The 16581-nt window shown below is 32.8% G+C and overlaps 1 protein-coding gene across 1 annotated transcript; it reads left to right on the forward strand.

Moving 5' to 3' along the window:
- The first annotated feature begins 13 nt into the window (after positions 1 to 13).
- On the forward strand, positions 14 to 1006 carry LOC134245961 (uncharacterized). Its single transcript, XM_062728189.1, has 2 exons — positions 14 to 83; positions 565 to 1006. The coding sequence occupies exons 1-2, from the start codon at positions 14 to 16 to the stop codon at positions 867 to 869; spliced, it is 375 nt and encodes a 124-aa protein (XP_062584173.1). The 3' UTR covers positions 870 to 1006.
- The last annotated feature ends 15575 nt before the right edge of the window (positions 1007 to 16581 follow it).

Consider the following 16581-nt stretch of genomic DNA (forward strand, 5'->3'; position numbering starts at 1 on the left):
ATCAATGCCAATGATGTCATTAGTGCAACTGGAGGAAATGGAGTTTCAACCAGTTCGAGGGCCTCTGAAGAAGTGTCTGGAAGGTAAGGTTAAGGACAGTATTTAATTTTCTCTTGAATGTAAACTTTTTGGAGGAATACATGTACAATTTATATACATTTAGCACAGCTACAGTCTGTGTCATAGTTTTATGCATTTACTGAATTACCATACTTTAGTTTAGATTTTTGTTCCATAAAAGGTACATGAACCTGTACATACTTTCATATATACAGAAAAGTTACTTTCAAGATGTCAAAAACTTTAACAAATTGAATTTCAAGAAAACTAAACCCACAGGAATTTGTAATCTATTTTTTTTTTCTGTTGAAGATCTTTCCTAATTGTGTATGATTTTATTTGCCTGACAGGGAATATAAACAGTTTCATTAGGACAAAACTTGATGATATATATCATTCTCTTGAATGTCATCTTTTATGCATCTTGAGTTTATATGTATCTACTTTACAACTCTTAATTTTCCAGTAATTCACCTTTATACTTCACTTTATTTCAGCATACAGAAATTAACAGAAAAACAAGAAACAGGCAAACGGAGAAGAAGAAGAAAGAAAAAGAGATGGAAGCACCTGCAGCCGAAGACGTAGAAGAAGAAATAGAGGAAGATGATGATGATGGCAATGATGGGGACAATGAAAAGGATGAAGATTTTGTGGCAGATGAGGAAGATGAAGAAGACGATGAAGAAGAAGGTGAAGAAGAGTCAGTGGGAGGGGGGAGTGTGGTGAATGACAATGCCAGTGTGTCGGGTAGTGTTACAGGTAGTGTAACGGGAAGTGTGGTGGAGATTTCAGATGATGATGGCTGACAGGGAAAGGGGGGATGAGGGGTGGTCAATGACATTGCTATAGTGGCAGATAGTGAAATGGAAAATGTGTTGGATATTTCAGATTATGAGAACTGACCAGGAATCTGTGTTTTGTATTATTAGTATTGAATATATATCTGTATAGATGAACTGTTAAAATTGTTAGGAATACTTGTATTAAATCATGCAAATATGCAAACTTGTGTAATGTCATTTGCATCCTGCAGGTGAATGATTTTCCAAAATCTGGAAAATTTTTGTTTAAAAAAATTAATAGTGTTTTAATGAACTTTGACTATGAGAGAAGTTACATGCCAATAGTAATTAATCACTGTAACTAATGTGATTGAATGAAAAAAATCTTTGAATCGTTACCTTTCAAGTACAAAATTTTGATAAGTAATTGAAGGTAATGACAAACGAAAATAAATTTTCTCAAGTATCCCTGCATAGCACACTGGTATAAAATTTGATAAAATCTAAAGAAAAAAAATAGAGGGATTTTTGCCACTACAACACGTATTCTGACTTCTAAGCAGAAGCAGAAATTTTCAAAGATGAATGCATTTCATTTGAAGAAGCATCAATGGTCCTCACAATTATGTTCAATAAAGCCCAGTTTTAACTTCAGAGTCCATGACCCCGAGGGGGCATGAATTTTAAAATTTTGGAAAATGTGTCCTTGCTTATCACAACTATTCACCTAGTTAGTCTGCTGAAAACGCAGGGGGAGAGAACATTTTCAAATGTACATGTATTAGCTACTGTACTTTCACTGTATGTGATCAACTGATCAATAGAGTCCCGTGAAGAACTGCACAGGTTTGGTAGAAGACCCAGTGCAATACAACCATGCCACAATTTACATGATTTGTAGAAGAAATTAATAAGATCTTGGAAACTGCAACTTCATATAGTATATCATGCAATTAAAAAGGTCACTGGAGTCTCTGGTGCCCCCAAAATAGTCATTAATTCCAGATAGAGTTGTCTCTCATTGATCCTTGAGAAAATATTTCTGGAACCAACAATAACTCTATCATCTTGTAGTAATTGTGTAAATGATTGTGGTACTACGTACATTTTATCACCGTCTCAAAATCAATCTGTGATTGTGAATACTTTCAAATTAGGTAAATTTTGACCAAGAAGTGCTATTTAAAGGGACATGGACAGTTTTAGCAAAGATTTCAAATTTATTTATCCATTTTTGCAAATATTCAACTAAGGTCTTTCTATATGATATTATCAAAAAGAAATACGCGCGCTAACTCTCGATTCCCGCCTACATTTTGCAACCATTTAATTCAATATAAATGGCAATTTGGCCATAAATTCTTTGTTTAATGCAAGGAATAGTTCAGTAAAAATTGATGAATTGTCTTGATACCAGCTCTAAATAGTAAACCATCCCTAATTCCAGCTCTTGAAAAAAAGGGGGGGGGGTATACGATATTTTCCATTGAAATACGGAGTTTCAGGCATCACCATATTTTGAAATAGTCTTGGATGTGATTAAATGTTCCTTATATCTTTTCTTATGTTTTAGGCTAATAAATAAAACATAAATATATTAATAAAATATAATGTTTCATGAAAATCCATATAATTATCTATAAAAAATATTTTTAAATTTATCGAATTTGTTAACTTTTGAAAATTGACTTGGAGGTAGGCGGGAGAACAATACTATCGTTCGCAGTTTTTTGAATTTCATTTGTTGGAAATAGATAGATTTGGAGCTCCAAACCTTTGTTATATAAACAGGGTCCGGCAAGTGAAGTTTAAATTTTTATTTAAACAGGGTGCGTGTCATGTTTTTGTTTATACAGATTAATATACTAATATATGTTCTTGCAAAGCAGATAATTTCAATAAAGAAGTTAATTCTAAATACGATCGATTAGACATTTTTTAGTGATTTGCTGAATTTCATTTTGTTGTAAATATATTTTCTATATGTGAACAAAAACAAGGCACGAGCCTTGTATATATTCTGAAGAACTATTAAGTCCTGTATCTCGTTTGTTAATTGATTGAATTTTTGCTGATCTGAAGATGATATCATAGTTAGGAATTGTAAACATTAAGATTGGTTTTGAAAATTCAGTTGAAACTGTGTCCGTGTCCCTTTAAGGTTTTCAGCGGGCATTGTCGTGTTTATAGTAAAAAGTTATGTTCTTATCATATAGTTAACTAATTCCAATGATATCTTGGATGCTCAAGAAAACTTTACACCCGTGCAGAAAGTTTTATCCGAACTGAAAAAAAGAATTAAGAGTTGATAATTGTAAAGTGATTTTAACAGGTTCTTTTAACCTGACTGAAATGTGGAAGAGGGAAAAAGGAAAGGGGTTCAATTTATACAGGAGGTATAATTTTAAATTTTATTGGAAATTAAAGAAAAAAAAACCCCAGATGATTAAATTGAACAAAGAATATTTTCAAATCTAAAAATAAAAAAGATTACACTTCCCTTTAATCATTTGATGAACGAAAAACTCAAGGTTGTTGAAATCCAAGAATAAATTTTTTTGATCGAACAAGTTTTGAAATGAAAACACCATATGCAGGTGACAGTGGGGTATTTCTACATAAATAAGAGAATTTGAATGATCGAGACGCTTAAATAATCTCGTTTGTCATCAGGTGACGGTAGGATATTTGTTCATAATTAAGAGAATTAGACGATCGAGACGCTTAAATAATCTCGTTTGTCATCAGGTGAGAGTGGGGTATTTGTACATAAATAAGAGAATTTGATGATCGAGACGCTTAAATCACCTTGTTTGTCATCAGGTGACAGTAGGATATTTGTACATAAATAAGAGAATTTGACGATCGAGACGCTTAAATCATCTCGTTTGTCATCAGGTGACAGTAGGATATTTGTACATAAATAAGAGAATTTGATGATCGAGACGCTTAAATCATCTCGTTTGTCATCAGGTGACAGTAGGATATTTGTACATAATTAAGAGAATTAGATGATCGAGACGCTTAAATAATCTCGTTTGTCATCAGGTGACAGTGGGATATTTGTACATAAATAAGAGAATTTGATGATCGAGACGCTTAAATCATCTCGTTTGTCATCAGGTGAGAGTAGGATATTTGTACATAATTAAGAGAATTAGACGATCGAGACGCTTAAATAATCTCGTTTGTCATCAGGTGAGAGTGGGGTATTTGTACATAAATAAGAGAATTTGATGATCGTGACGCTTAAATCATCTCGTTTGTCATCAGGTGACAGTGGGGTATTTGTACATAAATAAGAGAATTTGACGATCGAGACGCTTAAATCATCTCGTTTGTCATCAGGTGACAGTAGGATATTTGTACATAATTAAGAGAATTAGACGATCGAGACGCTTAAATAATCTCGTTTGTCATCAGGTGACAGTGCGATATTTGTACATAAATAAGAGAATTTGATGATCGAGACGCTTAAATAATCTCGTTTGTCATCAGGTGACAGTGGGATATTTGTACATAAATAAGAGAATTTGACGATTGAAACGCTTAAATAATCTCGTTTGTCATCAGGTGACAGTAGGGTATTTGTACATAAATAAGAGAATTAGACGATCGAGATGCTTAAATAATCTCGTTTGTCATCAGGTGACAGTGGGGTATTTGTACATAAATAAGAGAATTTGATGATCGAGACGCTTAAATCATCTCGTTTGTCATCAGGTGACAGTGGGGTATTTGTACATAAATAAGAGAATTTGATGATCGAAACGCTTAAATCATCTCGTTTGTCTTCAGGTGACAGTGGGGTATTTGTACATATATAAGAGAATTTGACGATCGAAACGCTTAAATCATCTCGTTTGTCATCAGGTGAGAGTAGGATATTTGTACATGAATGAGAGAATTAGACGATCGAAACGCTTAAATAATCTCGTTTGTCATCAGGTGACAGAGGGATATTTGTATATAAATAAGATAGTTTGACGATAGAGACGCTTAAATAATCTCGTTTGTCATCAGGTGAGAGTAGGATATTTGTGCATAAATAAGAGAATTTGACGATTGAAACGCTAAAATCATCTCGTTTGTCATCAGGTGACAGTGGTGTATTTGTACATAAATAAGAGAATTTGACGACCGAGACGCTTAAATCATTTCAGGTGACAGTGGGGTATTTGTGAGAATTTGATGATCGAGACGCTTAAATCATCTCGTTTGTCATCAGGTCAGGTGACAGTGACGACCGAGGCTTAAATATTTGTGAGAATTTGACGACCGAGACGCTTAAATCATTTCAGGTGACAGTAGGATATTTGTACATAAATAAGCAAATTCTGATGATCGAGACGCTTAAAGAGGTTGGGTGGTCGTGGCCATTTTTAGACTATTTTGATCTCCATTAGAAGAAGAGCTCGATATAAAGATATAATAAAATGATCAAATTTTAAAACTAAAATTTATGAAATTTTTCTTTGCCAAATTGTAGTTGACAGCTTAAGATATCATATCCCAAAATTTAAGTTCTAAATCTGGTGTTTAATAAAGATAATTTGTTGATCCCCATCCTCCTTGAGTTTATTTATTTGTCATGTACAATTTAGTTGTTAGTTGGCACTTATCGTCTGTAGTCAGTAAAACATTTCAAATATGAAACAAATGTGGCAGAATATGTGTTTTCTTTATTTCAATTTTTGTATACAATGCATGTATATCAGATTGATATATGAATGAAAGTAACCACAGTTGTGTATTGTTAATCGATGATGTCGATATACATATTCTAATGTCTAATTGAAGGCAACAGCACTTTCCTTCTTCCCATGTAGAAGTTTTGAATAAAGTCTGCTTCATGGGATTATAAAAACAGGTCATCTAATAATAGAGCACAATTTTTAGAAGCACAGCTGAAGTCTAATCATCTAATAATTGAGCACAATTTTTAGAAGCAAATCGGAAATTTAACAGTTTGTTGAAAGACCTGGTCTCGGATGACTACATACATGTATATGTTGTCATTCAGGAAACCAACCGTCCTTTCAATATCAACTTCCTTTCTAAGGAGGGAATTCTTTAAAATCAAATGTCAGTTTTGAAAATTTTTAATTTTCCCAACTACCAGAATGAATTTGAATTATCATATTATGAAAATCCTTACAAACAAAGTAACAAATAGGGTTCCAGAAAATGTTCTACCAAGCCTCTTTCTTTGCTTCTCAATAAAATATTAGCAGTAGTGAAGGAAAAACATGAGGAGTACTGTGGAACAATGTATTCAAGAAGTGGTGTAGATTAGATGTGGATAATGAACTTTTGGAAAATTTGAAATCACAAAATTTTATCAAAAGCAACATCATTAATCGTACAACTTTTCAAAATTATTAACAATTCCCCACGATAAATTAAAGTCGGATCTTTTCTGATATCATTGGCAGCTGCTTTTGTAATAAAATTCGATACACAGGAGCATGCTCTAAGTATTAACAATTTTTAAAACGAGATAAGTTATTGAAAAACAAGTTACTGAAACAAGAATATCAACAGTCTCGACTAAAGTCATCATTTTGCACACTGATATTTTGTCAGCAAATACAAATTATCATTAAGTCAAATGCTGACTAACGGTTTTCATACTTATTGTTAGACCTTACATACACCTGAATTGACGACGGATATTTCCGTTTTTTTCATAATGACATGGAGCACATAGCGGGAGTGATCGGTCGGCAGGGGACGCTCACGCCTCCATGGCACCTTATCTTACCCCTGATGGATGTCCGTGTTTGATACATCCTATTTTGTATTGTTGGACTATTGAGCTTGAATGCTTTTCGTTATCTCGATATATTTGATTTCAGAATACCTTTTTATGAAGAACGAGAGTGATCATTATCTTGGTAAATTTGTTGATGACCAATCACAAGATAGAAAAATTTCCGACCCACAATGTAACTGAAACAGCAGTTGTTTATGAGTTCAAAATGTCTTGTTTTTATTTATCGTTAGAAACGGATAGAGAAGTGAAGAAAAGTGGTACGTTTTGATGTTAACAACTTTCGAAAAAAAAAATTTCAATCGATTTCAAATTTCAGTATAGGTAGGGTATTTCTACAAAAATGCACTTTGCTTCATCATCCCTATGATTCTACACTAAGTCTTAAATAAATATTGTAACCTTAGATTTAGTAAAGTCTGTATTAAAGGAAACTGGAGTTCCTTTTTAACAAGTGTATGACAACGTTTGACATTTGAGATGGTTACTTAAATTAATGCTTAAGGGGGATGTACGGCCACTTTTAGTGCAGTGAGAGCAAAATGTAAACATTTCTTCAAATGGCTAAAATACATTATATTTTGATCAAATTTTAAGTCTTTTTGATAAAGATACAATAAATATGCATAACAAAATGCATGTTGTGCATATATAATCTATACTTTTGCAGAAAAATGCTTTTGATATGCTCCTTAGAACTGCGCAGCTACAGAATTCAGCAGAGCCTTAAAAAATCCAAAAAAATATGCAAACTGTGCATTGATGGTCTCTCTACAACCATTTGTTGAGAAAATGTCTAAATTTTGCACTTTTAAATGATAATTTCAAGTTCAAAACAAGGTACCATTGTCTTCCAAAAGAGTGTAAAGAACCATGAAAGTAGTTCATGGATAGCAGCACGTGGTCTATTTTTAGCACAGAATTTTGTTTTCCAGACCTCTTCTTAATATGGAGGGAAATAACATCTTTAAATGTAGAAGAGAATTACAGTTGCAAAATATTTCAAATAATATGAACACTTTTAAAAGAGGAAAGGTGTTATAGTGTGGCTTGAAGTAATTTATTTTAGTATTATTATCCATGCCAAGAAAACCTTAGCATTCTCTCCGTATAGCAAACTTAATAAAAGCCGAATTAACATTAATCTGTGATTCTTCCCCTGGGAGACGCGCGGAAACAATTAATGTCTGCAGTTTTGAGGGAGGGATCTTAAAATTTACTGGGTTAAAATTATAGGTAGAATATTAGTTATTTAGAAGCCTTTGCCCCCCCCCCCCTCTTGTCTTTTTCGGGTGGGGGGGGGAGAATGCAAATAATTATAGTAAAGTAATTCTTTAATAAAATAAGCTGCCTTTCAATTTTTTTTACGTAATTCAATTTCAAAATATTTTTTCTCAGTACAAATAAATTGACATCGGGTAGTTGTGGAAGTACCGCGTCGAAATACAGATAAAAGAGTACCAAATTTCCGGAAGTTTACACCATTTCCTGGTTGAACAAGATGGAGACGAGTACTGAATGGGTAGACGTTACCCGATTGGCTATGTGTATATTTTCATTTTAAAGTGAATTTTTTCTTTTGATTGTTTGTTAAACGTATTTTGAAAATAAAGATATTTGACAGTAACTTTTTAGGGTATTTGTACTAATTCCTGGGGTAGAAGTTTATTTTTTCTTTAACTAAGAAAGCTTAAAACCTAGGATCCACCCCCCAAAAGTCTGTTGCCGTAAATTGTCTTGCTGGCGTTTTGGGAATATGGCTGATTTGCATCAATTACACTTTTATTGACTCAATCGCTGTCGAAATCGGACGAGATTTCTTGGCATGGAACAGCTGTTATATAGTTTACGTATTGATATAAAAAAAATTTAAACTCTTTGATTCCAGGCAAGGAAAAAATGAGCACCATCAAAGTTAAAAATTAAGAGTTTGTAAGTTTGCCACAGATAAATTATATTATCTATTAAAATTTAATTATCTACAATAAAACACAAAAAAATTTTCCGGATTTTTTTTTTTATTTTTTTTGACGATTAAAACTTCAGACTCCTGTGGATAGCCAACACAAGTTCTATAAATAGCATATGCTGAAGCACAGGAGTCTGTAGTTTAAATCGTCAAAAAAAATTAAAAAAAAAATCCGGAAAAAATTTTTTCCTACCCTTAACTAAAAAAACCGGGTTTTTTTAGTTAAGGGTAGGAAAATTTTTTTCCGGATTTTTTTTTTTTTTGACGATTAAAACTTCAGACTCCTGTGGCTGAAGTTTTGATCCTTGTTTGTGATGTCACAATCTGAAAATGACGTCATTATTCTGGTACTTTTTGACTCAAAAATGGTTGTCTCAGTGGAACTCGTGGCACATGTTTATCTTAGAAATGACTTTGAAGTAGCGTATAAGAATTTGTTCATTTTAGTGAAGGAAGGCAGATGGTTAAATATGATACTTGATGTTCCCCGGTGAAAGCAAGTTTGAAAAGGGATGTGTTTTTAATAAAGCAATATACTATCAAAGACCTTCAATTAAAATTTTACACTTTGAAAAATACTTGAATATTTCAACAATAATATAAATATCAAATACCTAAGATATTGAATGTTTACTTTTTAATCACCCCTCTATTGTGTCAAATAAACATGCATTTATAATTTTCATCACAGAGGAGCAACAGTTGAAAAGGCATGAAATCATTCAGAGTGGGTTAGGAGATTTAATGAATAATTTTTTTTATTTCCCCAAATTTTTTCAAAATTACAACTGTACAAAGAAAAAGAGAAAAATATCAACCTATAAACATCTTTAAAATGATGTTTGGTGGCCCCCCAACTAGGGAAAAATTTTTGGGGTCCGAATTTATAGGTGAGAAAAAAATCCTAAAAATTTAAACAGAATTGTTTACGGAAGAAAAAGAAAAAAAATATCGTGTAATGGAATGCTAAAAAAATGAGTCGGGTCATTTCTAGGCAGTAGATCGGGAGAGAGGGCAACCAAATATTTTTATAACAAGTGGTATTATAAGGCTAGTACATTTTCCCAAAATACTTAGTAATGCTTTTTTTTTTTTAATCTTTGACACTATTTTAAAAAACAAACATAGGATTTTCGGGGGGGGGGGGGGGGGGGGGTTAACACTATTTTTTTTCCCGATATAGACATAGCATATATGCAAGGGATTTCTTTGCAAACATTGTGCTCGTTTCAAATTTCATAAAACAACTCATTATATTTTATCAAGCTTCGTATATGTTCAATGAGCGAGAGCTTACAACGTTGTCAACATAATGAGACATGAGGGTTTTTTGTGCCCAAAACATTACTCCATACAATGTGTGGGTCATTGCAAACATTCTAGCTATTTATGTGAGGTGCCTGAAGGATATCCTTAACTGCCATTTTTTTCTATCTAACTTCTAAACAAAATAGACATATGTACCAACTTTTCGAATGTAAGACATGTAATTACAATTTATTTTTCATGCACTGCATATTGTTTAACATTTTCAAATTAAATGCAAAGATCCTCCTTGCAGTGCCCCATATAAAAATCCATCGCCACAGCAAAAAGACCCACCAAAACACATATGTTTAGGACATTTTTATTTTTTTTTTTAGTTTTAAAAAACCAACAAATTATCAAGATTTTTCTATAAAAATTGAATATAATCATGGTAATCAACGGATTTATCCACAGCAGATATATGCACATGCCAACCTTGTTTAGGGAAAATATTAAAGAGGAATTTCGAGTTGATAACAAAAGTTTTTCCCGATTTGCTGGAGTGAGGTTAAAATCGCGTTTTTTCATTAATCAGACGATGCGATGCAACAAATAAAAGTATAAGAAAAAACCAAGATTATTACTTAGTAATTTCTTGCTTGATGTTATTAGGGTCGATTTATTCAAAATCATTGTTATTCGAACTCTGTGTGACAGAGGAATGGCGGACCAAAATAAACACATGGCCTCAGCAAGACACCCATATAAAAAATCAAATTTTCAAGAATTATGGATAATGACAAAAAAAAAACGAAACAAATGGTTGTAGCCATATTACAATAATCAAACTAACTCCATTTTCAATGTTTTTTCATCTCGTGAATGCTGTAGCTGCGCAGTTCTAACATGATTAATTTTCTTCAAATTTAAAAGAAAAATAAACGTAATTGTTTACGTTTTTGGCTAACAGTAGGTAATTAGGCATTAGCACTTTGAGTAACTTTGGGCTAGTTTAGAGAGTATTAAGCGCATTCTTGGTATTTTTAGTTTACACCAGACTAGATCCAATATGGCTTGTACACCCCCCAAAAATCCAAAGAAACCCTAAAAAATTTGATATCACAAGATTATTATCAAACTTGGTACCTTTAAAACTATGTAATTTCTACACTTTTTTTCTACCCTTTCCCGTGAAAATGAAAGACCAGGATTTTTGACGTAAAAGATAGTCATTGCTTCAATTAAAATGAAAATTCTAGATTTGTAAATCTTGTCACTGGTCCCCTGCAAGCTTATTTTGTCCAAAAAACCATTATGACTCTACTCTGGTTATAAAAAACAGCATCCTTGCAAGCCAGAGGTCCTGAGTAGACACGTTGCTGTTTGACCCCATATATTTTTTCAATATATGTGGGCTTGCTTCTCTCATTGAGAAGCACCAATGAAATTAAAGCTTTCAAAACAATAGTCAGATAAGGATTCAGCTGACATCTCAAATGCATGTATTACAAGTTGTTTGTCAGAGAATGGCTCAATATGATTGATTGAGAGATAAGAAAAACAATCAGGTTATACAATTTTTCCTAAAATTTTGCTACAGTCACCCCACAGATATTGAATGAAATATGCCATGGGTCAAACGGCAACGTGTTGACTAAACCCACGGCTTGCGAGGATGATAAAGAGATACTTGAGCTTGTCATAAACAATTTATATGTACATTGTTATCCAGAAACAAGAATACCAACATTCTCGTCAAATGTATCATTTCTCAAGTTCTATGGTCAAGTAATACCCCCCAGCAAATGCAATCTTTTATTAAGTATAAGGCTGATTGACGTTTTTCATACTAATTATATTAGGCCATTATTTACAAAATGAATTGTGTACCGAGTTTTTTGTTTACCAGGTCAGGGGAAAGGGGTAGATGACAGGTGTGAAAATTCAACAACAGGTACCACTCCTTTTGACACCCATCTTATGAACGTGTTTGCACTGCTTTTCTGGCACCTGATCTCTCCTCTGTTTTCAAATGAGTGTGTTTGCTCTGCTTACAGTTTGTTTGAAACATTCAAAGTATATTTGCTTATATGTCTTATATATTAGGTGAAAGGGATTTAAAAACCATATATTTCTTTCCTCATCACAATTGTACAATTTTAAAAAAGAAATGGTAAAGTGTGTTTGAAAATTAGCAGGGACTATATTTTTGGCGGAATGGTGGTGTATGAAATATCTTCTTTTCTGCCTCTTAAAATTATGATAGAACAATGAATTTATTTATAACTTTTACTCAATGGAAGACTTGGAGAAATTTTCAAATGTAAGTTAAATTAATAATGAGGGACTAAACTTTCAAAGTATATCAAATAAATATGATTTTTCAAACAAACTGACCTTTGTTAGGTTTTAAACGCTTCCTATCAAGGTGCAGATTTGAGCCTGAAAAATCCATAAAAAGTATTTTTTCTCTAGTGAACCATCAAAACTTTTTGTTTTTGTATCATTTTGTACATTTATAAGACTACTTTATTATATATGTGAAAATAAGAAAAAGTTAAATATAGGAAGCATCTGAAAATAATTATTATATCCTAAAAAATAAGAAAAACAGAGAAAATTTGGATCAGCCAATATCCAGTTTTGTTAAATTATATATGTATATTTGGTAATACTGATAGACCCATATAGTAATATGTTTTTATGAAAAAAGAGCAATCTTTACACTTTTGAAAAAAAGGGGTATAATGTTTGGCAACAGTATTTTTTTTTATTCTTAATGTCACGGAAAAAGATAATGACCTTGACCTGACCTTGCCTCTAATATAAAATGGTCAAATTTAATCTCACTGATACTATCACTTACTGATATTTCTTCTTATTCGTGAGAATTTTATTAATTTTTAAATATTAGAAATATGAGAAAATCCCACCTTAAGTCAAATGCTGACTAACGTTTTTTCATACCTATTGTTAGGCCTTATATACACACTGAATTGACGACGACCATATTTCTGTTATTTCCTGATCATGACAAGGAACACACAGCGGGTATGATTGGGCGGAGGGGGGGCTCACGCCTCCATGGCACCTGATCTTACCCCCAGGTGTCCTGTTTGATACCTCCTATTTTGCATTGTTTAATGGACTATTGAGCTTGAATGCTGTTCGTTATCTTCATATATTTGATTCCAGAATACCTTTTATGAAGAACGAGAGTGAACCTTATCATGGTAAATTTTGTTGATGACCAATCACAAGAAAATAAAATTTCCGACCCCCATTTTAATTAAAGCAGCGGTTGTTTATAAGTTCAAAAAGTCTTTATTTTAATTATCGTTAGAAACAGATGTATAAGTGTAGAAAAATAGTACGTTTTGATGTTACCAATTTTAAATAAAGTTTTTTTTCATTCAATTTCAAATTTCAATATAGGTAGGGAATTTTTACAAAAATGCACTGTGCTTCAGTATCAGTATGATTCTACACAATATTTAGCCTTAGATATAGAAAATCTGGCAAAGGATACCGGAGTTCCCTTTTAACAAGTGTATGACAGCATTTGATATTTGAGATGAATACTTTGTTTAATTAATGCTTAAGAATCCAAAAATAAAAAATTTGATATCAGAAGATTTTACCAAATTTGGTAGCTTTAAAACGTATGTAACTTTTTCACTTTTATATCCACCCCTTCCCACAATAAATAAAAGCCAGGATTTTGAGTAAAAAAATAGTCATTGCTTCAATTGAAACGGAAAGTCTAGGTTTGTAAATCTTGTCAATGGTCACCAACAAGCTTATTTTGTCCAAAAAAATCCATTGTGACTCTACTTTAATGGTTGATATAAAAACCTCCCCGGGGTCCCAAATCAACACGTTGCCGTTTGACCCCTGGTATATTTCTTTCAATATCTGTGGGCTTGCTTCTCTCATTAGAAGCACCAAAGAAATTAAAGCTTTCAAACAATAGTCAGATAAGGATTCAGCTGACATCTCAAATGCATGTGTTACAAGTTGTTTATCACAGAATGGCTTAATCTGATTGGTTGAGGATAAGAAAAACAATCATGTTTTACAATTTTTCCTAAAGACGTCGCTACCAGCCCACAGATATTGAATAAAATATGCCATGGGTCAAACGGCAACGTGTTGACTCAGGACCACTGGCTTGCGAGGATGATAAAGCAGATTCTTGAGCTTGTCATAAACAATTTATATGTACATTGTTATCCAGAAACAAGAATACCAACATTCTCGTTAAATGTCATCATTTCTCAAGTTCTATGGTCAATGTAATGACCTCCAGCAAATGCAATCTTTTATGAAGTATAAGGCTGATTGAGTTTTTATATAATTATATTAGGCCATTATTTACAAAATGAATTGTTTTTTGTTTACCAGGTATGGGAAAGGGTAGATGACAGGTGTGAAAATTCAACAAAGGTGACCACTCCTCTCTGACACCTATCTTATGAACGTGTTTGCACTGCTTTCTCTGGCACCTATTCACCTTGTTTTCAGATGAATGTGTTTTCTCTGCTTTCATTTTGTATTGTTTAATAATATTTTTTAGTATCGCTAACTGTTTGTTGTCTACCTATCATTCAGTCCTCCAGAGGGTCCAAATTGGTAATGTATTAGTATATATTGAGAATATAGTATTATTTTGTATATAATATCGCATATTTGATGGATATCCAGCAAGTAAACTGTTTGCATCAAGAATTAAAAAGGCTCAAGGGGGGGAAATAATTTGGTCTTTTTTTTTTTTTTTTTTTGAGGTTTCATTTTCCGTATTGAAAATTTGTTATTCCTTGACATTTTAATTAAGGAAAACTTAACTTGGCCATATTATTTAAATTTGGTTTCCCGTTTACGCTTTATAATCCGCGAACGGATTATAAAAAAACGTAAACTACCCAAACCAGATTAACTCGATAATATGGCCAAGAATTAAAGTCATTCCTTATAATTTAATTTTAAAATAATTAAAAACTTTTGATGTAAAATTGTGTCGCTTTTTATCAGTTCAAATTTACCGCGCAATAATACAGTCGTAGTAACGGAAGTATTTGAAGCGAGGGGGGGGGAATAAAAACATAGATCTAGCAGCCATGATGTTTGTTTACATGAGGTAAGAACGAGTAATTGTTTAAAGTTGAAGGTAATTTATTAAATCTGAAATTTTCCATGGGTTTCGAGGACTGGAAATAGGGGATTGCATGGATATAATGATTAAGCTGGTCGTCAAGGGGGGGTTCCCCATACCAAACCAAAATACAAAATGTTTTGCGTTCCTTTTTGGAAATCAACCAATGGGGGCAGAATACAAACAAAATTAAATTATAGACAAATAAATGATAGCAATCAGTTAATCAGTTAAGAAAGCCTCTACAAAACTTATATATACAGTTAGGACTGAGGTTCTAGTATGGATTAACTTAACAATTCAATTTCACTGAAAATTGTCAAGTTTATCTAAAAAATTTCTTTATCATGAGTAAATAGGCGACAAGCTTAATAAATGTGATAATGAAAAAAAGATCCTCATGTCGGGCATAGTTGGTCATTACCTGAGAAACTCTTCTGCTTAACGTATTGTAATAAGTACTTAAGTGGCCTTTGATTGCCAGTTTGATTCAGAAGTTCGGCACAATAACAGGTCATTTATGGATGAATAAAAATCGACAAACATTTTGCACTGAGTAAACATGAAGCATTTCCTAGTTGGGGTTCAGGTGGGGTGTGGACTTAGGATTTCCGTTGTTTCAGCGATCTCAGCACCTTCGTAATAACGCCAAAATTACATCCTCGCTAGAATTTGCTTTTAAATGTTAATACTTTATTCGTTACTTTGATTAAAAGTTACCAAGGCTTATTAGGTTAAAATCTTTTCAACAACCTCATTTAAAGCCACCATTTGTACATTCTATGGCTTTATAAAGATCTTGTTAGCAAACATAACCTATCATTTGGTCTTGTTTTGCTGTCGTAGTTCAAATCAATTATCATGCCTTTGTTTTATTCCCAATTTGATTACAGGCTGTCCGTCTACCTACCAATACATATGATTGATATCGAATGTGACCAGGGGATGCTTACCCTGCTACAACCTATCCAACGTCTGTTATTCTAAGGGTCTATGTTTTTCCCGTTCAAGATTTTTATTGATAAGTATGTAATTTTTTTTAGTTTGGTGATTACTTTTCATCATTTTAATCTTTTCACTGGGTTTTGTAAGTGTTATGCGTTATAGTGATCAGGTTAAAAATGAATGAGGGGCTGTTATACAAAAGAAATTACGACTAAGACCAAAAATTTTGCTTGTTTTAAAAATTAATAATTTTGTCTAAATTTTCAAGCTTAAAATATCTTTAAACATTATTTTAAAAAAAAATAAAATGAAGGAAATAACGAACAGTATTCAATATCAAAGTCCATAAAATAGTACAAAATAGGAGCAGAGCAAAAACAGACTCCCAACACATCAGAGGTGGGATCAGGTGCCATGGAAGAGTAATTCCCCCCACCGGTCACACCCGCCGTGTGCTCCTTGTCATGATCGGGAAATAACGGAAAAATCCGTCTTCAATTCAGTGTTTAAATAATGGACTAACAATAAGTATGAAAAACGTCAGTCAGCATTTGACTCAATGATAAATCGTATTTGCTGACAAGGTCATTGTATCGACCATAGAACTTATGAAATGATGACTTTAAACGAGACTGCTGATATTCTTGTT

The sequence above is a fragment of the Saccostrea cucullata genome, unplaced genomic scaffold (genome assembly GCF_032062105.1).
Source record: "Saccostrea cucullata isolate Sc308-1 unplaced genomic scaffold, CSIRO_AGI_Scuc_v1 ctg4926, whole genome shotgun sequence".
Classification (NCBI taxonomy): domain Eukaryota; kingdom Metazoa; phylum Mollusca; class Bivalvia; order Ostreida; family Ostreidae; genus Saccostrea; species Saccostrea cuccullata.